Here is a 25,929-nt window from a genome sequence, read left to right as displayed (position 1 = left end):
GTGGCCCCAGTGCCCCCCACAAAATGACCGGAACTACTTAACAGACTTACTGCTTGTGACGTAACGTTCCGCCAGAAGGAATCTAACTAGCAACTGCTTCTGGCAGAATGCTCCGTCTGATAAGCTTTATTATTGATATCATACGTAATTACGTCACCATTGACGGTCAGTTATAACCCGACTTTAGAATTGAATTTCAATGTTTTACAGAGAGGCTGAGATTTGAAAGTTCGTAGCGGTCGACAGTAATTGCGTGCTCTGCTTGCGCACTAGTAGGCACTCGACAGAGTGCAGTTCTAGTTATTATTATTTATTGTTACTTTTTTGCCACCCTCTAGTAGTCTAGTGTCTGTCTTTACGAAGAGAAAGGCAGTCTGCGACTGACTGACTATCTGCCCTGCCAAGCAGTGGAGCATGGGTGGGCTGGGCTCTGTGTTTTTAGGGCCAGCGGAGCATGGGTGGGCTGGGCTCTGTGTTTTTAGGGCCAGTGGAGCATGGGTGGGCAGGGCTCTGTGTTTTTAGGGCCAGGTAACGACGTCAGGTCTTTGTGAAACATGAAGGGACTAACAGACTGGAGCAGGGAGAGGTTGGAGGATGTCTGGGGAGACATCTGCCAGTTGGTCAGCAGCACTGAGGGACGCCGTCTGGGACAGGTGCCTCGTGTGGATGTATTATTATGAAGGAGCTTCTGGCTCACACACACACACACACACACACAAACACACACACACACACACACACACACACACGCACACACTACGCATGTACACGCGCATGCACATGAACACACACGTACATGTACACGCGCATGCACAAGCACATGCACAAGCACATGCACATGAACACACACGTACATGTACACGCGCATGCACAAACACATGCACATGAACACACACGTACATGTACACGCGCATGCACAAGCACATGCACATGAACACACACGTACATGTACACATGCACACACACACACACACACACACGCTCAATTGCGTGCACACACACACACACACACACACACACACACACACACACACACACACACACACACACACACACACACACACACACAATCACTGGCAGGTGCTGTCCTAAAGCATGAGCGCACGCACGCACACACACACACGCGCAAACAAACACAAACACTGTCTGCTATTGATATTCCTCAAAGCGGTGGCCTTGGATATAAAACAGCTCACAGCCTGCCTTCAGCTCACATGTATAATGGAACTCTCTCTGCTTTCACCTCTATCAACCTCTCCCCAAATGCCAGTATGGATATTGTATTTTTGTGCAGCATCGTACAGTTATTCTCAAACTTTTTCAATTTCAAGGATATCTTTGAAAAATATTTTGTGCCATGCAGGGACCCCTCCGCAACAAGATTAGTTTTGTATTTGTTTTCGAAAATATTTAACCTTTTTTTTTTTTTTTTTTTACATTTTTCAAAAATAGCAGATCTACAAGCTCAAACGTGTTGCATTGTGACCCGTTGTGAACTTGGACATCTGCTACTTTCTAACAAAGCTTTACCCACAATAGGCCTATCTCACAGCCCCCTTTCCACGCCCCCTTCCGGTAGATAGTGGTGTCATTTAACATTAGCATTTACACGTTTTTTTCTCTGGAGAATCTAAGTACATTTCCTAATGTAAAAATGTGACAGACCAATATTATTATGAAGCAAACAAGATGGTAAATCAGGTCGAACAGATAGAACAAACCTTACCTTGAGAAAACAAACGTTGTAGACTTCTTAAATTACCTCTGTTAACAGCGTGCGTCTATGGAGTGACGTCACGCTATCACCACTAGCCCCGAAAGGGGGCGTATTAAGGGGGCGGGGAAATTCTTTGAGATAGGCCTATACGGATGCTGGTGTTTAAGTGGTTTAGAGCTAGGTGCTGATGCAACATGGCACATTGATATTTAAATGTTTAAATATTTAAATGGTACCAACTTGGTACCCGCTTCGAATGCTATCAACTCATAATCACAATCAGTATAGGTTACCCATCAAGATCATGCAATGGAGCGGCTGGAGCCTACTGGCTGTGATGGAGCCTACTGGCTGTGATTCAGAATCGTGGAAGTGAAATGACTCCCGCCGAAGCGAAAACATCGTGAAACTGACTTACGTGGCCGGTTAAGACTGAGGATAGGGTTAGTGGACTTACGTGGCTGGTTAAGACTGAGGATAGGGTTAGTGGACTTACGTGGCCGGTTAAGACTGAGGATAGGGTTAGTGGACTTACGTGGCTGGTTAAGACTGAGGATAGGGTTAGTGGACTTACGTGGCCGGTTAAGACTGAGGATAGGGTTAGTGGACTTACGTGGCTGGTTAAGACTGAGGATAGGGTTAGTGGACTTACGTGGCCGGTTAAGACTGAGGATAGGGTTAGTGGACTTATGTGGCCGGTTAAGACTGAGGATAGGGTTAGTGGACTTACGTGGCCGGTTAAGACTGAGGATAGGGTTAGTGGACTTACGTGGCTGGTTAAGACTGAGGATAGGGTTAGTGGACTTACGTGGCCGGTTAAGACTGAGGATAGGGTTAGTGGACTTACGTGGCCGGTTAAGACTGAGGATAGGGTTAGTGGACTTACGTGGCCGGTTAAGACTGAGGATAGGGTTAGTGGACTTACGTGGCCGGTTAAGACTGAGGATAGGGTTAGTGGACTTACGTGGCCGGTTAAGACTGAGGATAGGGTTAGTGGACTTACGTGGCCGGTTAAGACTGAGGATAGGGTTAGTGGACTTACGTGGCCGGTTAAGACTGAGGATAGGGTTAGTGGACTTACGTGGCTGGTTAAGACTGAGGATAGGGTTAGTGGACTTACGTGGCCGGTTAAGACTGAGGATAGGGTTAGTGGACTTACGTGGCCGGTTAAGACTGAGGATAGGGTTAGTGGACTTACGTGGCCGGTTAAGACTGAGGATAGGGTTAGTGGACTTACGTGGCTGGTTAAGACTGAGGATAGGGTTAGTGGACTTACGTGGCCGGTTAAGACTGAGGATAGGGTTAGTGGACTTACGTGGCTGGTTAAGACTGAGGATAGGGTTAGTGGACTTACGTGGCCGGTTAAGACTGAGGATAGGGTTAGTGGACTTACGTGGCTGGTTAAGACTGAGGATAGGGTTAGTGGACTTACGTGGCTGGTTAAGACTGAGGATAGGGTTAGTGGACTTACGTGGCCGGTTAAGACTGAAGATAGGGTTAGTGGACTTACGTGGCCGGTTAAGACTGAGGATAGGGTTTGTGGACTTACGTGGCCGGTTAAGACTGAGGATAGGGTTAGTGGACTTACGTGGCTGGTTAAGACTGAGGATAGGGTTAGTGGACTTACGTGGCCGGTTAAGACTGAGGATAGGGTTAGTGGACTTACGTGGCTGGTTAAGACTGAGGATACGGTTAGTGGACTTACGTGGCCGGTTAAGACTGAGGATAGGGTTAGTGGACTTACGTGGCTGGTTAAGACTGAGGATAGGGTTAGTGGACTTACGTGGCTGGTTAAGACTGAGGATAGGGTTAGTGGACTTACGTGGCCGGTTAAGACTGAGGATAGGGTTAGTGGACTTACGTGGCTGGTTAAGACTGAGGATAGGGTTAGCGTTAGGGTTAGTAATAGTAGGACAACGCAACCAATGCATTGTCGGACAATGGCTGACAACAACAACAACAACGTCCACTTCAGTAGAGACTATACTGGCTTCATTAAATGAGCTTGATAATTAACCTATTGGTTGATATGGGTTGATAACACTCAAATCCGCTAAATTTGGAGGAATCAAATATGAAAGCCGTTCCCATAGATTCTACGGGAACAGCGTCAATGTGATGGAATTATTCAATGAATCAATGCTATAGAGCGTCGCAGTCCCGCCCCCTTTCAGAACGACGAAGGACCCAGAAGAGAATTTGCCATGCATTTTTTCCATAGATGTTTCAAAAAGTATTTAAGACCTGTAAGCCTCAGGCAAAGCCAACTCGGATTGTGACAAATCATGACAACACAATTTTTTGGAATTAGAAAGAAGAAAAAAAGGGCAGGGTACAACACTTTTTGTTGGTGTTTTTCTTCTTTCTAATTATTTGTTCAATTGATTCCTCCCCACAGACATTTTTGTGTTGTCACTGCTGTTGTATCCTTTTCTAGCCTCGAGTGGCGAATAGCGATACTATAATATCACTGCATGGATATTAGTTTCGTTCCTCTCAGTGTTAGATTATTTTTTTCCCCGCAATGTCCCGCCCATAGAGTATATAAAGGATAGAGACCGAACTGGAGCACTAGCCCCGCCCCCAAGAGGTCCGGGGTGACGTATGGGTGACGTAGGGAGTGATGGTCCTACGTGTCCGTGCACGGGTCCGCCTGCAGTCCTTCCTCTTACCACTAGGGCCCAGAGCTTCAACGTTGGAGCGCCTGACTGGCCCCTTGGTCCCGCCCCATATCTGAATATACTGGGCCAGCTGGTTCCAGACGAATATGGTCGGTCACCATTTTGGCCGTGAAGTCCTCCCACAATTGAGAGGGGCCAGACTTAATCTGCCTGGGGCAATATGGCTGGCTACTCAACAATTAACAATTTACAATTTAGGCATTTAGCAGACGCTCTTAATCCAGAGCGATTTACATTAAGCAATAACAAAAGCATGGCATATATAAAAAGTAGTTATCATGAAGCATGCGTAAACTAAGAACGTAACAGTGGAGTATCTATGTAAACTATAGATACTATACTATATTATATATTATACACGTACTATGAAGTGCTATGACTACATAAAATGCAATTCTAGTGCTGTCTACGTAACAAGCTATAAGTCTGTTTAAACTACTATCTAAGTCTACAAGTGCTATCTAAGGGGCTAGGGGGCTACTCAAGGCTAGTTGTATCCTAGTACTGATTCACCTACCAGTGAGGAGCCCCCACTGGGAGGACGTATAGAGCCTTTGTCCTACTCCTCCCGCTCAACACTCCCTGCTGACAGGTGACCCAGCCTACGGGCCTAGGGCATATGAAAGTGCCAACTTGTCCATTGTAAACTAGAAGTAATGACTATTGCCCTGCACTTTGTGCCGATTTGCACAGGGTGCAAGATAGGGCCAATGTAGTCTTATCTCCTTCTTCAAGATAGGGCCAATGTAGTCTTATCTCCTTCTTCAAGATAGGGCCAATGTAGTCTTATCTCCTTCTTCAAGATAGGGCCAATGTAGTCTTATCTCCTTCTTCAAGATAGGGCCAATGTAGTCTTATCTCCTTCTTCAAGATAGGGCCAATGTAGTCTTATCTCCTTCTTCAAGATAGGGCCAATGTAGTCTTATCTCCTTCTTCAAGATAGGGCCAATGTAGTCTTATCTCCTTCTTCAAGATAGGGCCAATGTAGTCTTATCTCCTTCTTCAAGATAGGGCCAATGTAGTCTTATCTCCTTCTTCAAGATAGGGCCAATGTAGTCTTATCTCCTTCTTCAAGATAGGGCCAATGTAGTCTTATCTCCTTCTTCAAGATAGGGCCAATGTAGTCTTATCTCCTTCTTCAAGATAGGGCCAATGTAGTCTTATCTCCTTCTTCAAGCAACCCGGTCTCCCCCAAATACGGTGAAATAGCACGGATTGGCACACAGCAAATGCGTGCATATGACACTAGATTCCCCGACATTCCGTGTATATTTACTTGATTTCCTCCCCGTTCACTTCTATACGTTTCTCGTCGGTGACGTCACGAGGACAATCCGTGTATATCTACTAGATTTCCTCCCCGTTCACTTCTATACGTTGCTCGTGTCGATTCGTTTGCGATATTAAACAATATCAAATCTCGCTACTGATGATTTATTGATGACTATTTCTATGTATTTGATGTCCCAGGTGTTGTTCTTGCTTACTGCAAATCGCTATGGAGTGTTATTATTATATTCATTAATAAGAATAATTCTTTTTGATATTATCTTTGACCGGAAGTGCCCTGGTCCCGTGCATAATCACCTATTTGGACTCGTACGTTTGCGATATTTTAAACAATACTCAATAAAATCATATTTTAATCGCTACTGATGATGTTTGATGACTATTTCTATGTATTAGATGTACCAGGTGTTGTTCTTGCTTACTGTAAATCACTCTGGATTGTATTTATTTAAAAGAAAAATGTTTACCGGAACCGGAACCGGAAGTGTTTTTGCTGCCAGGCTAATCCTAATGTTTTTGCATAATAACATTCATTGCGTTGTTTTTGTTGTCGTGAATGGTTGTCCTCAGACTTTGCTTACTTAGCCTAGCCACAGCCTATAGTACCCACTACCAGCCAGTCTGTTTATTGTACAGGTGAATATTCGAGCCAAGGTAAGATTTGTTGCTATAAATCACAACTGTATAAATGTTTTTTCAGTGTTAGTAGCATGTTAGCTGCTAGCAGTGGTCCATAGTTAAAGGCAATGCTAACAACAACAATAGCATGCTAACGATCTCTGTAAATAGTAGTTAGTAGCTAGCTAGCCTAAGATTTAGACTCGTATTCTAAATATATTCGTTTTCAAGCAGAATCGATGAATGCGTCTACGGGAGTCTAAATATTAGGCTAAGCTAGCTACTAACTACTATTTACAGAGCTCGTTAGCATGCTATTGTTGTTGTTAGCATTTTTACCTCCCTTATGATGAATTCCTGTTCTGTTCTTTGACTATATAGAAGTGTCTATTTGTACGTCTCTAAATGTTTTGATGAACCCTCTTGTAAACAAGTGTAATGCTTAATTGGGTCGTCCACTCACAGTTAACAGTCTTTGTATTGAGTTTGTGCTCGAAATGTACTGTAATTCTGCAAACTGTTAATATATATTTCAATCAATCAATAGTGTAGGCTATACGGTGCTGCTTGCGTATTAGGCCATGGCTCTTATGGCTCTATAGGATTTATAGGCCCCGGGTTATAGTTTCAATGTACTTTTATTATTATCTATATTCAACCTTTGTACTGATACGTTCTTGGTTTACCTATAGGCTATGATCCTCGATTACGGTTTCTATGCATGTGGTGTATTACCGTATGTTGACATTGCTTATGGTAAATCTAAAGAGTCATTGTATTAAAACAAATACAATAGAATAAAGTTGGCAATAGAGGTAGAAAAATACATGGTAAAAGCTGTTTTCTGCTGTGTTCATGAGCATGGTTAGCTCTGCATTTACGTGCTGGAGTAGTTAGGAATACAGTATGGTGTAGTAGTTATGTATGGTAATTCTGTGTCTGTGTGTCTTCTTTCCAGACAAGCCCGTCATTGGAGTCTCCAGTCATCCTAATTCTCCAGACATCTGACCATCTCCTTAGTGCTTCCCACACCAGCATCTGTCTACGTCCAGATTCCAGAGGTAAGTCTGGGATGTCCTACTGATTGATGCCAGCTTTGTGTTGGTTACCACAGCACAAGCTTTTTTCCAGGGAGTTCTGTCTCGATGACTAGCCTCATCCTCCTGACTGCTATCAATTTTGGTCCCTGTACAGACATGTGTAGGTAATAAGGTCCTGTTAAGGCCCATATCCATAAATGCTCCATAGGGAGTGGACAAAACAAACGAGAGAAATTTCACATGTTTTGTCTGTGTATTTATACTGACTGTTCCCAATATATCTACCGTTCATTTTCACAGAAGAGAAGAGAAGAGAAGAGAAGAGAAGAAAAGAAGAGGAGGAGGAGAAGAGAAGAGAAGAGAAGAGAAGAGAAGAGAAGAGAAGGGAAGGGAAGGGAAGGGAAGAGAATTAAGGTAAGGAGAAATATGGAAAACGCACGCACACGCACACACACACCTTCATTCAAAGGGCTTTATCTGTTACGAATGAGTATGTTGGACCCAAAAGCGACAGCAGGCAGAACAAGTAAACTTAGAAGGATGTCTTAACAAAACACAGGAACTTCCATAAATGGGAAAACGGGTAAATAACAGGACTTTCCGAATACAGGACAGACTCACTCACCAGGGAGCTAGAAACCAACAAGAATACAATGCAAATGCGGGGTTTAAATAGACACAGGGATAACAGATGGCACACACAGGTAGGGCCTATACTAAATTGACAATCAACACTGGGATAGGCTGAAGGGGACTAAAAGGAAGGCCAGTGCAAGCATGCTCTGTTGCACTGGCCTAAAAGTGGGTCCTTTAAAACGGCTTCAACTTCTGAGAATGTGATGTCCTACTGATTGATGCCAGCTTTGTGTTGGTTACCACAGCACAAGCTTTTTTCCAGGGAGTTCTGTCTCGATGACTAGCCTCATCCTCCTGACTGCTATCAATTTAGGTCCCTGTACAGACATTTGTAGGTAATAAGGTCCTGTTAAGGCCCATATCCATAAATGCTCCATAGGGAGTGGACAAAACAAACGAGAGAAATTTCACATGTTTTGTCTGTGTATTTATATCTGTTTGGTTGCTGACTGTTCCCAATATTTTTGTTTCAGTAAAATGTCGACACGCAGAAAGAGCGAGCCATTGTCCGCCAAGGAGAGACTGGAAGCGCTTGCTGAGGTTGCGGATGCGTTTGTTGAGACGGAGGTAAGTACATTCTCGTTGTACATGCATGTGAAATAATTTTAACTCCAGTTAGTTGATGCCCATTTCTCTACATTTCATGACATCTCCGTATAGAGAGCTAAAGGCCAAGCTACCAGCCAAGCTACAGCGACAACTCAGAAGCCTGAAGTTAGCTGGTCGATGAGGGATGCTGATGGGATTCGTGTAAAAACCAGCAAACGCAGGAGAAAGGCTTCATCTTATGGTTAGTCTCCATCTATGGAGAGTGATTTTGATGGATTGAAGTGGTTGGAGTATGTATAGGGTAATCATTTGATAGTGTCTGTTATTGTTTTGATTTATGCTGGCAAAGAGTTTGAACATATTTGGTCTAATGTGGTTGCTGTTTCTCCAGTTGGTACATCCACTACACCATCTACGTCCACTACACCATCTGTGTCAACACCATGGCTCGGTTACCAAGAACCTGGTAAGTATAAATGTACTTAAAATAAATTACTCAAAGAAGACTATGGCAGTGATGTTTTATTTTTCTTGTGTTTCTCTCCCTGAAGATTTTAATAGGCAGATGCTCGAAGAGCTTCTTCAGGACACTGCGTATGATTGTGTAGAGCAGCCAACACAGTCTCACACTTGGAGTCAAAGGCAGAAAGATGTCCAACTAGGCTGGCAACAGGCAAGAGACCACAATGTGGACAACGTGTTGTCAGCGGAGAACATCGTGGAGAGGACGTGTCAACACTGTCACTTGAGAGAAGCTGTCATCCGTTGTGGGGAATGTATGCCTTCAGAGTCGTTTTGTGCAGAGTGTGATCGTTTGGTACATGAACGTCACACTCTGCACAATAGGCAAACCACCATGTGTGGTTATTATAAATACATTCCCCCAACAGAGTCGGTGAATCTCAGTGATGGGAAATACATCATCTGTGAACAAGGTCTCTTTTTCAATTAACAGACAACATTGGCTCATTATAACCTGTTATCCCAGTACCTTCACACAACCCAAACATTTCATCCTGATTGTCCTTTGCCCCTTCAGATTGTTTGCTGCCAACAGCATATCCTGGAAAGATATGCACCTGTGACACGTTTGATGTTTCAGTCTCAGCTGGTAGAGCCATCATACTGGTTTCCATAAATGGTAGGAATTTAAGTCTTCATCTATGTAGATGCACACACCGTATGTGTTTAATAGACATTACTTAAGTTCCTTGCTATGTCTCATTTACTCTCAGGCCGCTATGATCTTCGCCTCCCAGTGCTGTCGTGCAAACAGTGCTCTAAGCAGTGGTCTCCGGAGGTCAGGGACTTTGTCAGAAGTGGCTACTGGCCTGGAACCATGCAAGCCCAGACACTGTTCCACCAGGATGTCTTCCACTCCTTTGAGGCAATGAAGACATCAGCTCCAGCGTTGTCTAGACAAGCCTTCACAACCATGTTGGACCAGAGGACAAAGCAGTTTGGAAGAGTGAGTAATTAGTTTGTCATGTCGTTAAGCCAGTTTATTTAATTTTATTTATGTAGCAGTCATATTAATTATGATATCTTTTCAGACTGGCAAAGTGAATGCAGGTTCTTTTCAGACAAGCTTTCTGCAGTATATGTACTGCAAGTCTGTTGAGAACCAGCTTCACGGAGATGAACAACGCTTTGTCTGTCCTGCTTGCACCCCGGACATGCTGGCTGTTTCAGTTGATGGCAACAGAAAACTGTACAGGTTCCAGCAAAAAAAACAGTTAGTTTGTCTTTCCTATAAACACTATCGTAATGTTTTTTATTTATTTAAGATGACACTTCAGCTGTTGAATGTAATAACTGTTACTTTGTGACCTTGTTTTGAAAATGTGTGTATGTAGGAGTGAAGAGCCAGGGTTCTTTGATGGCTTGTTCTTGGCAAAAGACTCTGAGGTGTCAACTTTTGTTGAGGAGGTCAGAGGAGTTGTAACAAGTGTAAGTTTTAAACAAGTGAAACATGGCTCAGCCAAAAAAAAGTCTTGACTGTATGTTTCAGTATTGAGCCCTGCTATCTATTGTCTAACTATTAATACTGTATATTCTAACTATGTGCTTTGGTAGACTGCGGGAAAAGCGACGTGTGGGAATTCGCACTGGAGAGCTGCTAGGGAGACGTCCAAGCAGGCCAACAGGTTGGACGAAGAAGGCATTGAAGTTGCCGTTTGTAGGCACGGATTCCTTCTTAGAGGTTAGTATTAGTATTGATGATAAATTGAACATACAAAAAGATATCATGATTATCTAAAGCACAATAATATGCTCCTAATCACCCCTCCCCTCCAAAGGTCTGAATATGTACAGAGGAGAAATCTTTGCCTACCCGATGTTTCTCCAGCAAGAGTACAAGAGTGCCACATTCTTGGCCATGGATGTGACCTGCAGATACGTACCTTACCTGGCGAAGGTGTCGGAGAACCTGGCCCATCTTCAACCCCTTCTGAGCATGAAACCGTGCTTGTCTGTCATGCATGCTAAAGCACACACTACAAAATGCGAGGTGATGCGTCATATTGCTTGATGATGTAAATTAGATTGTCACAATGCATGGCAATGTTAGCCACAGAACAATGGTCTGAACTGACCCAAACTATATAACCATAGTAACCTATGGCTATGCATCAATATTGACCATGCGTCTGGCCACACTGTTCATACTTCCTATAGATCCAGTGGAATGCGAGGAACCAGGAGGGAGTTGGGACCACTCTCGGTGAAGAGGTTGAGCAGGTCAACAGTTTCCTGTCCAGATGTGCCCTGACCACCAAGTATATGATGAAGTCAGGTTTGTAAGCTTATTTAACCCCCTGCTACTTTTAGCCTGCAAAGGTACACTAAACATTTTCAACAATCTTATTTGGATTTGTGTTACAGTAAGAACTGACATGCTTGCGGTCCATGCCATGGGGTGGAATCTCCGTAAAGCCATTGGCCTACACTCCGCTTTGTCTTCCAGATACAAAAAGGTATGTTCTTTTGTTAAAAAAACGTAATGTGTAACTCTGATCATGATTCAACTTCAAATGCTATTTCATGAACACATTTGTAAATTACAGTGTTCTGTATTGCAATTTTGCAGACTGTCGAGAAGACTTTGGAGGTAACGGAGGGACTCGGGAAGCTGCAGGAACAGTTTAAGTGCACAGATGACATGCTGCAACAGTGGGTCATTGATGTGAAGCAGTGGGCCAGTACCGGTAAGAACAATGTCCTCACATGGACAACACGCATCAATGTGTGTGGGGAAGAATCAATCTGACGGCTGACAATGAGTACATTTTTAGAACTTGTGTGAACACTTTTTTGTTTCTTAGGAAGTGCAGCAGCCAGTTCTGTGTCATCAGAGATGCATTGTTTGCAGCTCTCCATTGACTCGCTTTTTGTGAGCATCTGTCAGAAGAAACACTACCTCTACAGACAGAATGGTATGTATTGTGAAATTATTTTGCTGGCTCTTGCAGTATGTCAGTTTTGTTCGTTACACAGCAATTAAATTGCAAACCAATTAATCAAGAGGGCAAAACTTACATTGCCTGTAAAACTATAACTATACATAATACATTTCATTCATTTACTGGACAGAGCCCAAATCACAGCTTTTTGTAATACTATTTTGCAGATCGCAACAAAAGGCGTCAGAAAATCACCCAGAAGATTGGCCAGGAGAAGAAACGCTTGTTGGATGATGTCCAGAGGTATGTAATAGATATTTTCGAATCCTAAATCGATTGCCAAATATATTGGTGTATTTCTCTGCCTTCCATTCAATAGTCCAGTCTGAAATGGCACATTGGTGAGAGAGCTTGCTGACTAGACCACAGTGGTCCTCCATGCTTACTATCACTCTGTCAGCGAAGTGTATTTGTCTCATCTTTAGAATATATCCTTTTATGACCAGGTATTTACAGTATAGCACATTAGATTGGGTTTGGGGAACAGGCCAGGAGGCTTGTTGATCTGTATGCTGTTCTGGCTTAATCTTCATTCTCAACACTTCACCCTGCCTGGTATTAATATTTTACATTATAGGTACAACCAACAACCTGATGCAACCCCTGTGGATATAAGCACTGTTGTGCAGAAACTGTCCAACAAAGCTGTGGAGAGCATGATATGGCCATGGCAGGAACAGAACACAGGTGTTTATTATAATACCGGTATCTCTATTAGACTTTGTGAGCTCGTTTGAGATGACTTTTTGTATTTATTTATAATTAATAATTCAATGTTTTCATTATTAATGTTGTCATATCACAGATGGTGTCAACATCCTCTGCAAGAAACAGCTTTTTGACCAGGTGATGCTTCTGTCACGACTGGCAGAGGAAAAGCAGATTCTGGTAAAGGAGATGATGCAACACTGTGCCTTCTTAAAGGACTCTGTAGCAAAAGTGCAAACACAGATGGGAACTGTCTTGTCACAGACGGGAAGTAAGTACAACTCCATCTGTCTTTTTATGAAATTGTCCAAGTGAGAGACATGTTGGTTTTTCGTTACCGTTCATTTTAACATGTGTGGTTTGAATTGAATTCCATTAATGTTCTTGTGTATATATTCTAGCTTTTCCAAATGTATTGACCGAGGAGGGTTCGAGGGGCCTAATCTGTCTGCTCAAGAGAAGATTGGAGGACCTTAAACTCAAGCAGCAGATTGCAGGGAGAGCCTACAAGGCCATTCTGGGGCCAAGTCTCCAACTGTTGGAAGAACAGGAGGCAGAGATGGAGGAGGAAAGAGAGTGTCAACCAGAAAGCTCGGACGATGACGACGACGAGGAGGACACTGAGATATGAGACTACATATTGCCTGGGATGTATACAAGGTTGACCAGTGGATTATTTTATTTGCTTTTTTTCTCCTTTTGGAGTGGATTATTTTATTTGCTTTTTTTTCACGGTATTGTTTGACTGGGGGCACCCCTAACGTGCGCACGGCTCAGGAACGTCCTGCGCTGAACGGACTGTGTACACTACACACAAGCGCAATGACATGAAGCGGTGTTTGAAGGTTTTTCCAGAAAGACCTGTTGTAAATGTCATTTTACTTTTTGGCTGTCTCATTTTTAAAATGGTACTTATATAGCGCCTTTATCCAAGGTGCATTACATTCACACACACATTTATACACCGATGCCGGAGGAAACCATGCAAGGTTTCGAAAACGTTCAAAACGTTTGAATATACCCCCTTTTCCTCATAGATGCAGATGGATCTCCGATCTACACATGTCAGTTCAGTTTTCATTTATGCTTGCTGTTTTTGGCAATTTGCTGCAGTGTTGGGTCAGACGTGCTCCCGTTGCATTCGTTCAGCATAATGTCAATTTCAAATTTTAATATTTCCAAAATTATTACAGTTTTGACATTATTATGTCAACTGTTCCTGTGTGTGGGGGGAGGAGGGGGAGAATGTTTAGGCCTGTCTCTACAATACAAATCTCTCTACAATACAAACAGCAGCATAATGTAAAATGTAAAAAATAAACAACAGAAAAACACATTGGACACAACTGGACATAATCACAACAAGACCATAGACTTCAGACACAGGACCATAAGCAGGCAGAAAGGAGAGTGTATACTGCTCTGTGTTCATTCTCGGATGGAAGGTGAGCCTACGACTAAAGGTCCTCACTGTATATTTATTGATTGAATACTTAACAGGCTTTGGGCTAAGCCCCTATAGGGCCATGGCTTGTTTCCATTGTGGTATTCTGTATAATATCGGAATCAGTCAGAATCTGTATCGGCAAATATGACCCTGTGATTAATCGTAGCTCTGATATCGGTCGTAATTTCATTATTGTAGAGCTATTACATTTATTTACCTTTTTAAAAAGGAGATGGCTATTTGTAGGCCTATTATACAGGGAAAAATGCATCCTTGACTCATTTGGAGCATCAATAGTACTACCTTTGCTTGTTGATCTGTGTAAAGCATGTTGAATTCCCTTGTTGAAATGTGCTATACAAATAAAACTGCCTTGCTTTTTAATAACCTATTTGTAATTTCTTGACTTTGAAATCCTACTAAATACTTCAATCTATAAATTAGTAGCTTAATGACTAGTAATACATTGTCTTCATGTCCAATGTATTAGCTTTTACTTTTCAGGATTTCAATTCAAATATAGTAAAAATAGATGATCTACAAGCTCAAAACGCGTCACAATGTCACGTTTTGAGCTTGTAGATCGGCTATTTTTGCGACGACAGTAACATACATATGTCCATCTATTTTCTGTGTTTTTGTAATCTGCATTTTTAATATTGATGTAACTTTAGATGTTCTTAATAGCGTTCTTCTCCAATGGGTTCTCAATGTTTTATTGTACTGAAAACTCCTTGTTTTGCAACATAGCTGAGTTGTCTGTTTTTGGCCATAAAATTCATTAATTCATTCAAGTTTTTTTTTTATTCTCGATTACAGTAATTTAACTCATTAGTGGTGCAAACCACTTCCTTAAGTGAGTGTGTGTGGGTGCCTGCCTGCCTGGGTGCGTCTGAGCATGAAAACAGCATGGTTTTTTTTTCACCACCTGTGCGCAACCTAACATGCGCACAAACACACACGCACATATTAACTGTATATATGGTGATTTCAGGTGTGCCAGTACAGTAGTGGGTACAGTAGAGAGACCCCCACACGGTAACTCTGTCACCCTCACCCTGGGTGCGTTCCTGTTTGTCTGGAACTCCCCCCACCCCACACGGAGTTGCACCACTTACTTCACACGGGTGTGATCTTTCTCAGTGTCGAGTAATAGTATGCTAGTATGCTCACCAAGGTTTTAAAACGACCCAGGGGTACCAATGTGGTCAATTGTAATGTAGTTTGCAGGTGATTCCATGTATTAGGGCCACAGAGGCCAAAAGCAGATCTACCAAGTTCAGAGTTAACTTTTGGGGACATTTCTTGATCTGGTGTGATAGGGTTCAGAGTCCCATTTCAGAAATGATGTATTTAGGACAATCTCCAAGCATGACTTTATACAAGAACAGGTGCCAATGCAGTTATCGTCTCTCTGTCAGGGAGGACCATCCAACCTTGGTATATAAGATACAATGGTGAGTACCATAGCTATCACCTGTAATAAATCGAATCGATAAACAGAGTCTAGGGATTTAAGAGTGGATGCTGCTGCATGCAGAATGTCTTGGAAAAAATTGCATGGTTTTCTCTCTCAACATACAGTACATGTGTATAGGCTGCACATCTCTAAAGTGACAATTTAAGGCCATTAAGAACCTTTGATGACCACTGCTCTCTACTGAAGTAAGACAAGTACATGGGCACTGTTGCTTCTCTTCTAAATCGAGGCCCATTGCAAGTTACCATATGCAATTGTATAATGATTTTGATGTTGGATGTTGTGGATGCTAGGTTGTCATAGATATTGTAATGAACTTTTGAACTCTGCAGTCACCCTATATGCATTATAACAGTGATTATAAAGCTTTATAAATGTTTATAATATGTATTACAACTATGAATAATGAAATTTAGTGCGAGTGACCAGTAATAATAATGATATGTGATGATCTTAAGTCATTATAAAATGCTTTATAATTATTTATTATAGTTATAAAGCATTATGAGTATAAATATAAGTAAGTAGCCTTGATGAGCCATGAGGCCCATAGGGCAGGAGCCTATCTCCTGTTTCTGTAGCGTGAGGCAGCTTGATGTACACCCCCTGGACATGACACTAGTATGTCACAGGGACTTACCCCCAATCCAACCCTTGATGCTGAGTGCCAAGCAGGGAGGCACTGGGTCTTTGGTATGACCCGGCCGGGGATTGAACGCATTGAATGCATTAGGGGTATATTTATAAAGTATTACAGATGGGATGCATAGCAAGGCCACAATATTGTGCTGCTGGGTGTAGAGGAGTGTAAGGAAGGGAACAACAAGGATTCCTCAGTTTAGCACTGTACTGAACAGTCCTGTACTGTACACCATCCGGCTGAATGCCAAGAGGACTGAGGTTGTCGCCTATGCCGTAGATGTATAGAGCCTCTGTAGTGTACTGTACACCCCACACGTGAGGAAGGTTGACCCTGTCATCAATAATGCTCTTCGGATCCTAACTGGCTGCCTGAAGCCGACCCCTGTGCCCTACCTGCCAGTCCTAGCAGGAATTGCCCCCACCGGCCTTCGACGGTGTTTCCCAGCACACAGACTTACGGTTCTCTTAATTGGCTAGCGTTAGGGTTCGTTTTCAACGCGCGATAGCTCGGGAACAATAGGTCCGTCAGCCAAGTAATTCACATGGGCGCGTACAGCTCTCCAAGATCTACGCTCCGATAGGTCCGCCATTCTCGTGCGACACCCGTAGCAAGAGTCCAACTCTGACCTGTAATCCACAAGCCTTAGAGACATGATAAACCTTACAGTGTATTGAATGATGAAATGCTAATCCTAATTTTGAGAACCACACGTCCGTGCGCGGGGAGACACATATTGGCGCGTTCGTCAGATTGATAGCTATGCGTGGATGTAAAGCACGCCCATTTTCGACCTTTGTGGGAGGAGCTATCGCGCGTCAAAGTCTAACCCTAGTTTTCTGAACCACATGACCGTGTTTGGAGAAACACATATCAGATTGTTCGTCCTGACAAGCTATATAACATACTAAAAGATGGGCCTCTAATATCCAATGGATTTTGACTTAGAGGCCTTAGAGAGGCTAGAACAATAACAACAATTTTTTTTTCCACGGGACCAATTCCATTAAATCCAGCGTGAAAAAGTGAGTCAGACTAAGTAGTTTTTGTAAAAAAAAAAAAAAAATTGTGTTTGTGGGGTCCAAAAAACGTGTCTAAAAAAATATCTAAAATATTTAGAAGTGTCGTAGAGACTTGAAACCAATTCCATTGGATTCCCCGTGCTTCAGACATGGATAGACACCCTTTGTTTTAGAACATTTGTTTTTTCCCTGTCGACCATAGCTTAAAAGGGGCTCGACGCCGCACAGGGGTCACGGGCGTGACCTTTGATAGTTAGAAGTGTCGTAGAGACTCAGGAACTCATTGAACCCAAGTTCAATGGATTCAGCTTGATGAGACGAAGAAAAAAATTGCCTGCTCAAAACAAACGGACAAATTCTGGATTTTTAATTGATTTTAACGCGTTGGAGGCCACTAAAAATCCAATTTTTTAAGGATTCCTCTAAATACACTTCCCCCCTATGTCAAGTAAGGGAAATCTAATGGTGTTAGTTTTAACTGTCTAGAAGACTGAGAAATGGGTCAAATTGCTGTTTGAAAGTTAAAAAAAATCATATTTTGTCGAATTTTAGTCATTTTGCTCCAAAACTCCTTCTACCCCAACGAAAACCAATGGTGCTGAATCAGAATATGTAGGTTATATCTCAATCCGACAACCAGAAGTGCCTTAATTGGCCCCTAGTTGGCTAATTATAGAGTTTGCGTAGAAATGTCGTAGAGAAATATATATGAAGAATAGTGATGGGGGATCTGTGTGTCTCTAGTAAAGCACTTTGACCTGCATTCCATGACATGAAAGGTGCTATACATTTATCCATCCATGCAGTTATCCATGCGGCTCACCTCTGTTCACAGAATCTGAGCTGAATTGACATCTGTACCATTGTGATCAAACCAGTCAAGTTGTACAGTAGTACTGGTGCACTGCATTAACCTATTTTGGTGGCCTTTCATTCTGTGATATTTTCTGAGACCAGATCCACCACGCAGTCATGTATAGCCTATACATCTTCATGTAGGCCTATTGCATGTGGATGGGATTAACTATAATTATGTCATTTTGTGGTTTTTTTCCTAAATACTTTAGAAAGTATGCACCAAACTGTACAGGCATTGCTTTAGTGCTTCAAAACAGCTACATTATGAGAATGGGATATTTAAGGAGATCTGGAATGGTGTGATGTACTATGTTGATGTAATAGGCTACATTCTGGGTAAAACAGGTCTATTATTGTTCAAATTGAATACTGACACACATTTGCCCATCACTGTTAGGTCTACCCCTTAAAACTTTAAGTGCCCTCTGACCATGAAGGCTTTGAAACATATGCCCCTCATTTTGTACTAGCATAAGTATAAACTCTGCATATGGTTATATTGTAAGGAATAGGGTTATAAACATGTTATAGAACATGTATTATAACCCTATTCCTGTACTGTGTTTCACCCACTGAGAGAGACGAGTTGTTCAATGGCTAACAGACTAGGCAACGTTTCAAAACAGAACTTCTGATACCTATTTCTGTTGCTATTGTTACACACCTTGAGTTCCTGTTCATGCTTTCGCTAACCATTAGTAGGCTTATTGTACAGTAACAGATCTATAACACAATGATTCATGTATGTGCTTTGTGTATTGTCATCGTGTTGTATTGCATACTAAGTACACGTTAAGGTACAGGAAGAAATAGCATGGTCTTCACACATTTTCTGAAGTTTCACCAATCATTATCAATTTTCAAAATACCTACCAATTCAATAAGAAAATCTAACAATCTGAGCAGTGGAACTGTAAAGATGTTAAGTGCAATACTTTGGCCCCTGCAGCTAATTGTATAGGGTGAGTTCCTTGCCAACACAGCCTTACTGAGCAAATGATGAAACAGTGATTTATAAACAAATACTTTATTTGTACAAAATAGAAAAAACAAAAAAAAACATCAGGTCTTCAGGAGGACATCTTTTGTTAGGATCCAGGAGGGCGGGAAGGTTTTATTGCTGAAATGAAAACAGATGATAGTCCTATGAAATACCAAGAAAGTGTAGTATATCACTCCGCATCTCCTTGACAGCCAGCCTATTTATCTCTATGGTAGTTTGCTTCAGCCGGTAGAATTTGAGCTTGGAGAGTACAGAATATTCTCCGTTGTGAATTTCTGCACATGCAATATAAAAAACGAATAAAGCACCAAGGGGTCGATGGCTGTCAAGGAGTTTAATCCTTAAATTGACACCCTGTGTCAAATAATTGATTTCAAAATACTGCTGGTATATTAAACGAAATACAAAATAAATTTCTGATCTTGTACATGAATCACCCAGACACCTCAGGTGCCCATGCAGGTCAGCCTGCATGGTAAACCATCCTGCTCCAGTGAATTCACGCGTCTTCTGTGAAAACGTAGAAGACGCTCAGGTCCCTGTGATTGACAGACTGAATTCACGTGACCGGGATGGTTTACCAGGCTAGGAAAGGTCTGCTTGAACGTGGGGAAGCATTAATTAGTGTTTAGACACCACATATAACAAATAAAACTGCCTTGCTTTGTAATAATAACCTATTTGTAGATGCTTCTTCCAGAAAAAATATATATATATAACTTTATGTCAAATCAAATACATCAGAGAAACAAAGTTCAAGTTACCATTTGGGGCATGGGGCCCAATGGACCAGGGACTGTTTCTTGCCCTTGGGTAAAAGGAAAACAGGAAAATAAAGTACAAATTAAATAAAATAATTACTCCCAGCTTCTAAAATGCTGTCAGCATACAACCAAAATGTAATTGTTTTGTTTAATATCAGAGCTCAAACTCTACATGTTCCAAATACTTCATATACAGTAGATACTAACCTTTCTGGTGCGGCTCTTTTTATCAACGTACACTATTGTGTACGGTTCGGCGGGGTTGTTGTGAAAGTCACAATCTGTAAGCACAAACCATACCACTTCAAATTTATTTGTTACACAATTAATTTCTGTATTATACCCTACTCACTCACATACTGTTGAGCCTCCACCCAGAGGACGTAGTGCCTGCCTTCTACTCTTTGCACATTCAACACACCGCTCCGCTGCTGACATGCACTGCCTTACCCCGTAAGTGAAGTGACACATATTACCTCTCTTTCTTTATCAGTCAAGTTTATGTGTGTAGACTCAGGTAGACAACATAAGAAACACTTTACATAGATAAAGAATGCCATTACAAGAGCAGTGTTTTCCAAAAAGTACACCGACATATGATAACTCAGAGGCTGGGGTTAGACAGCAGCATACTAGAATTCTGAGACTCATTCAGTCGACACAGAACACTTTTCAGGCCCTATTGAAAAACCTGATTAGATGTACAAATTAAATGGGTCTGCAGAGACTTCTGGCTTCTCCATTTACCCAAGCGTGGCCTTGAAACTGGTTCAGTTCAGTTTATTTCCAGCTCTTTTGAACAAAATGTGCATACATTGTGCATTTAATGCAATTTGGGCAAGACATGATCACAGTCACAAGTCCAAGGCACAAGTTGCCAAGTTCATTTGACTTGTCAGATTCAGAGACACCCTCTATGGTGCAAGGTAATGGAGTCTCACCTAGACACAGATTTTGACCAGAAGGTCAAGATTCAATGTATCCCCTGAGCAAGCACCATTAGTGCAATCATATAAATGGCAACATATGCACAGGAATCCAGGATTATAACAATAGTCATTCATACCATCATCCCCGTTCTCCTCACTCTCCTCACTCCTCTTGGCCAAGATGGTCACCACAGGGCCAGGCGTGCTACATGGAGGGGAAAAAAAGGGAATTAAGGCCTGTGGTCTTTGCCTCGCAAGCCAGGTTCTCAAACACCACGCACCTTTCCAGTCTCTGGTCTGGTCCTCATACCCAGAAGTTATGAGGGAATGCCTACTGAGTAGCAAAAAACTACTTTCTGGCCTTGACAGCCCATACATGCAAACAGAAAAGTCCTATATGATTGCATTACACTCACTTTGCCACTCGATCTGCCATTCACTTTATGCATGCGCATACCCTCTATTGAAATGAAATTTAAGTTGCTGAGCAAGAGCAAAAGATTGCCCACCTGTTCTGCATAGTTATGATCACCTCTATTGACTTATGCAGACCGTGGCCATCTTGAGATAAGAGTTTGGAAGCGCTCGCTTTCAGCAAAGCAACGTCCTGCTGCTTTCTGCATTTGGCTATGTGCAAATTCAAAACAGTTGGTATGCAGGGCAGGGCCATTGAGTGATATCGAACAAGCGCTTCCAAACTCCAACACATAAATAATCACCTGCAAGGAATTGCAACTAGTTAGCAACCTGCAATTAACTTAAAAGGAGAATTCCATACTAGAGGCTTTCTTACCTTTATTTGTAGTTGTTACGTCCCCACCAAAGAGGTCCAGGTGTTATTTTGTGCAAAAGTGCATTATTGGCTATTTCCCCTACCATAAACCCTCAATGGGGGTTGGGTTTTTGTGCTAAAATTGGCTTATTTCCATCGAAATAAGTAGTAAAGTGTGCCACTTGGGATACTATTTACATTCTGAAGAGGATACAAAAAAAAAGATTTTTGAGCGATGGAAATAAGCGAATTGGCACAACACCCCATAGCCCCATTCAATTCAATGCAATTCATTGAGGGCTTATGGTAGGGGAAATAGCCAATAATGCGCTTTTGCACAAAATAACACCTGGACCTCTTTGGTGGGGACGTAACAACTACAAATAAAGGTAAGAAAGCCTTCTAGTATTCTCCTTTAATGGCAAGATGGCTGCGGTCTGCATATACTCAATTGCTCAGCATCTTCTATTCTGTATCGTCACTTACCTTGTAGTTGGTCCCTCCTTCTTCTTCTTCTTCTTCTTCGGCGGCTCAGCCGAAGAAGAAGCTTCCTTTGCCTCCACCATCTGTTCCTGCTCCTTCCTGCTCTCTTTCCCGTCCTCTTCTCTGGCCTCACCCATCTCTCCACCCTCTACTTGTCCATCCTCATCACCCATGTCTTCCTCCATCTCTCCACCCTTCTTCTTCGTCTCAACTTCCTCTGCCTCCACCATCTCTTCCTGCTCCTTCCTGCTCTCATTCCCGCCCTCTTCTCCGGCCTCACCCATCTCTCCACCTTCTACATCCCCTACTTGTCCATCCTCATCACCCATGTCTTCCTCCATCTCTCCACCCTTCTTCTCCGTCTCAACTTCCTCTGCCTCCACCATCTCTTCCTGCTCCTTCCTGCTCTCATTCCCGCCCTCACCCATCTCTCCACCTTCTACATCCCCTACTTGTCCATCCTCATCACCCACGTCTTCCTCCACCTCACCCTCTGCATCCCCTGCCAACTCTGCCCCCATCTCTCTCTCCTCTACTCTCTCGCTCTCCTCTCCTTCTCCTATGTCCTGCGTGTCTCTCCCCTCTTCCCTCACAGAATTGCATGCTTTTAAAGAACAAAAACAGAAAAACAAAAAAGGTATAGTACATTTAAATATGCTCCATCTGGACATAATACAGGACCAATGTCATGGATATAGATATCGTGCTCTAACCTACCTTGGAGTAATCCCTCAAAAAGGGCCAGCATCTTGCGCAGTAACACATGCCCCTCTGGGGGAAGCTGAAAGGGAAAGTGCATGTCGGCTTTCCAGCCGGCATTCTTTCCCTTTGTGGGCTTCCCCCAGAGGAGCAAGGGAACGTGCCCCAATGCCTTCATTCTCTCCACCTAAAGCAATGAAAAGCATAACAGCAAACATTGTCATGGCAGGGTCACAAAGCCCAATGAACGGCTATTTCAGCTGGTGTCGTTCACTGAAAAAAGCCCTTTATGCTTTAGCCTGGCATGGCCAGACTAATATCACAATAAAACTTTATTTGGAGCACTTTTCATGACATGTAGCTCAAAGTGCTTTACAGAGCAATGAAGAAAAAATAAAAGCAAAAGCATGAAAATACATTCAAATAATATCAAAAAAGGCAGTGAATAAGGCAAAACATCGAGGACATGAATAACACAGGATTAAAAATCAATTAAAAGCAAGTATTAAGAAATTGCTCTTGAACTTTAAAGCCATCTATCTACTGCCTGTCTTAGGTATAATGGGAGTTTATTCCAAGCCGTAGAGACAAAACCGTTTTTTAAAGGTCAACCACACCTACAGTATGCAACTCCTGAGTTGCACTGGTGTGGTTGACCTTAAAAACGGTTTTGTCCCAACCCTTTGGTGTGGTTTGGGCTTAAGACAAGACATAGGTTGTGCAGGTGCTACATGGTTCAATTTCTAGTCATGTTTTGACCAAATTGACATTTCCACTCTCCATCTAAGACTGCGGATATCCAAATCAGAATGCTTGTTATATTCCAAAAGTTACGCAGGCACTTATGCTATGAGGCCAACTTTCTGACTTAGGCAGAAATTATTTTGAATGTAACAAGCATTCGGATGAAGGGAAACACCATAAGTCAATAAACCAAGTCCCTAAATAAGACAAAAACATTCATAGTATAAAACTACAAAATAAATACAATAGACCAAAAATACAATAATACAAAATAGAAAGAAAAAAAAATGTATTACCATCTCCAATGCACGGTCCACGACTTTTGAGCCATTGCCGGCCTTCTTGGTCTTTGCTGCCCACTGGTCAGCGGTTTTGCGGAACAGAACCAGGTTCCTGGTGTGGCGCTCTTTAAAGCCCAACAGCTGCCCACACTGTGTAAGTGAGAGAGAGAGCAAGGATGAGAGCACTATAAGAGGTACAATTAAGATACAAGGGTTCTCTTAAAACGTAGTCAAATTCTATTTCAAATGCAGTATATGCTAAAGGCATACTGTACTGTATATATTACCTACCTTTTTGCATGTTTGAATGCCACATGGCATCTTTGCCTTGCATTGGTGGCAGGTCCTGGTGTTAGAGGGCATTTCTACAATTATTATTTTAAGGGAAAGGGGGGAAACAATTACTTAAAGCAGCACTAATTAAACATTGTAATGAATATAATGTACATTTCTCCAATCTGTATAGTAGACTACGTTATAATATAATAACCTACTCTTTTTGTGCTTGAGCTTCACTGTGGGGGAGAAAGAGAGAGAGAGAGAGAGAATTAACATACATAACTACACTATATTATACTGTAATCCTAAATAACTATGTAATGTAATTGTCGTCTTTATTCTATCTTATTTATTTATACAAAAAAAAGATGTATTTTGGCTCCTACAATTTTGATGAGATTTGAATTACAATGACCAAATGACTCAATTTGACATAAGGTAATATTAATACACCACATGCATAGAAATAGTAATCTAGATTCATAGTAAACCAAGAACCACTACCTACATACCTATCTCTATCTAACCTAGTGGTTCCAAAAGTGGGGTCCGTGGACCCCCAGGGGTACCTGAGGGAGTTCCAGGGGGTCCCCAGCTAAATTATAGTTTGGAACCAAATGGACCATTATGGGTCTGTAACTCAGAGTCTACACAAATGGAACCAAATGGACCCGTTCCATTTGTACACTCTCAGAGTTAAAATAACATTGATTTTACAATATAAATTGGTGGTCCCAGAGATATAAATGCCATTAAATGGGGGGTCCGTAGACTAATGCATGTCAAACTGGGGGTCCTTGAAATTAAACTGTAAAAACTTCTCTTATGGGGGTCCCTGGCATGTCTTTTCAAATGGGGTATTGCATTGTGGTAAGGGTTTGAGCAACACATGAGGTGATCCTCTTAGCATACCATGTAATGAACTGTATTTTCATTAGCCCCATATGTGCCCTCTCCCTACGCTCATTCTGTAGCTCCGAGCTACAGAATGAGCGTAGGGAGAGGGCACATATGGGGCTATATTTTCATTTGCTTTTTCTGCAAACTGCAGAAAAAAGTACTCATTCAATACATATAGCTGCTGAATAGCCACCGCGGGGCTACAGCGTCATCTAGCATGCTAAAAAATACAAAGATAAATTGCAAATCTGAGACATGGTCCCTAACGTAAACAACATCAACATCAACAACAATGGAGCGTTCACACGGGCAGATTTGGTTAGCTACATGCATCGTTCCGTCTATCAACGTGATTTCGCTGGCTTCCATTGACAACGAATGGTAGACCGCATCGTTTAATCTGCCTGTGTGAACGGGCAGATCATTAGATTAATAAAAAAGCTATCCATAATAAAAACTCACCTTAAACATACACCTGAAAAGCTGCTCCTTGTTCTCCGGAAGTCGCATGTGGATTGTGGAGCGACTCCCCCCCCCCCCCGTCCCGGAAGTTCCATGTGGAGCGAGCCAAGAAATAACAACAATAATAATAATAATAATAATAATAATAATAATAATAATAATAATATAGAAGCAGTAAATATGTAGGCCTACAGATTGTTGGGCTTTCTATTAATGTATCATTAATATAATAATAATAATAATAATAATAATAATAATAATAATAATAATAATAATATAGAAGCAGTAAATATGTAGGCCTACAGATTGTTGGGCTTTCTATTAATGTATCATTAATATAATAATAATAATAATAATAATAATAATAATAATAATAATAATAATAATAATAATATAGAAGCAGTAAATATGTAGGCCTACAGATTGTTGGGCTTTCTATTAATGTATCATTAATATAATAATA

General features: G+C 41.9%; 2 protein-coding genes across 2 annotated transcripts; one reads left to right on the top strand and one right to left on the bottom strand.

Moving 5' to 3' along the window:
- The first annotated feature begins 8,456 nt into the window (after nucleotides 1-8,456).
- Nucleotides 8,457-13,345, top strand: LOC306920284 (uncharacterized protein). Its single transcript, XM_079496987.1, has 18 exons — nucleotides 8,457-8,549; nucleotides 8,643-8,772; nucleotides 8,923-8,997; nucleotides 9,083-9,466; nucleotides 9,571-9,672; nucleotides 9,767-9,999; nucleotides 10,085-10,266; nucleotides 10,388-10,481; nucleotides 10,608-10,734; nucleotides 10,832-11,043; nucleotides 11,211-11,328; nucleotides 11,418-11,509; nucleotides 11,623-11,740; nucleotides 11,858-11,968; nucleotides 12,163-12,238; nucleotides 12,573-12,682; nucleotides 12,801-12,974; nucleotides 13,105-13,345. Exons 1-18 carry the CDS (start codon nucleotides 8,460-8,462, stop codon nucleotides 13,332-13,334), a joined length of 2,658 nt encoding a protein of 885 aa, XP_079353113.1. The 5' UTR covers nucleotides 8,457-8,459; the 3' UTR covers nucleotides 13,335-13,345.
- Nucleotides 13,346-19,212: 5,867 nt separating this feature from the next.
- Nucleotides 19,213-25,531, bottom strand: LOC306919864 (uncharacterized protein; the record flags this gene model as incomplete). The annotated part of the gene is made up of 11 exons (XM_079496413.1): nucleotides 25,467-25,531; nucleotides 24,320-24,340; nucleotides 24,117-24,190; nucleotides 23,841-23,975; nucleotides 22,819-22,987; nucleotides 22,526-22,705; nucleotides 22,105-22,405; nucleotides 20,984-21,051; nucleotides 20,125-20,198; nucleotides 19,918-19,961; nucleotides 19,213-19,270 (listed from the first exon to the last, which is right to left on the bottom strand). Exons 3-11 carry the CDS (start codon nucleotides 24,186-24,188, stop codon nucleotides 19,213-19,215), a joined length of 1,101 nt encoding a protein of 366 aa, XP_079352539.1. The 5' UTR covers nucleotides 24,189-24,190; nucleotides 24,320-24,340; nucleotides 25,467-25,531.
- Nucleotides 25,532-25,929: the final 398 nt, after the last annotated feature.

Source organism: Electrona antarctica, assembly GCF_951216825.1.
Source record: "Electrona antarctica genome assembly, chromosome: 3".
Taxonomy (NCBI): Eukaryota; Metazoa; Chordata; class Actinopteri; order Myctophiformes; family Myctophidae; genus Electrona; species Electrona antarctica.
This window is presented reverse-complemented; position numbering and strand designations above follow the sequence as displayed.

Bases quoted from the DNA above. Each gene is read 5' to 3' on its own strand.
- LOC306920284 (XM_079496987.1), top strand. From the start codon at position 8,460: ATGTCGACACGCAGAAAGAGCGAGCCATTGTCCGCCAAGGAGAGACTG. The intron at 10,000-10,084 runs GTGAGTAATTAG...ATATCTTTTCAG, and splicing joins GGACAAAGCAGTTTGGAAGA to ACTGGCAAAGTGAATGCAGG. The intron at 10,482-10,607 runs GTAAGTTTTAAA...GTGCTTTGGTAG, and splicing joins TCAGAGGAGTTGTAACAAGT to ACTGCGGGAAAAGCGACGTG.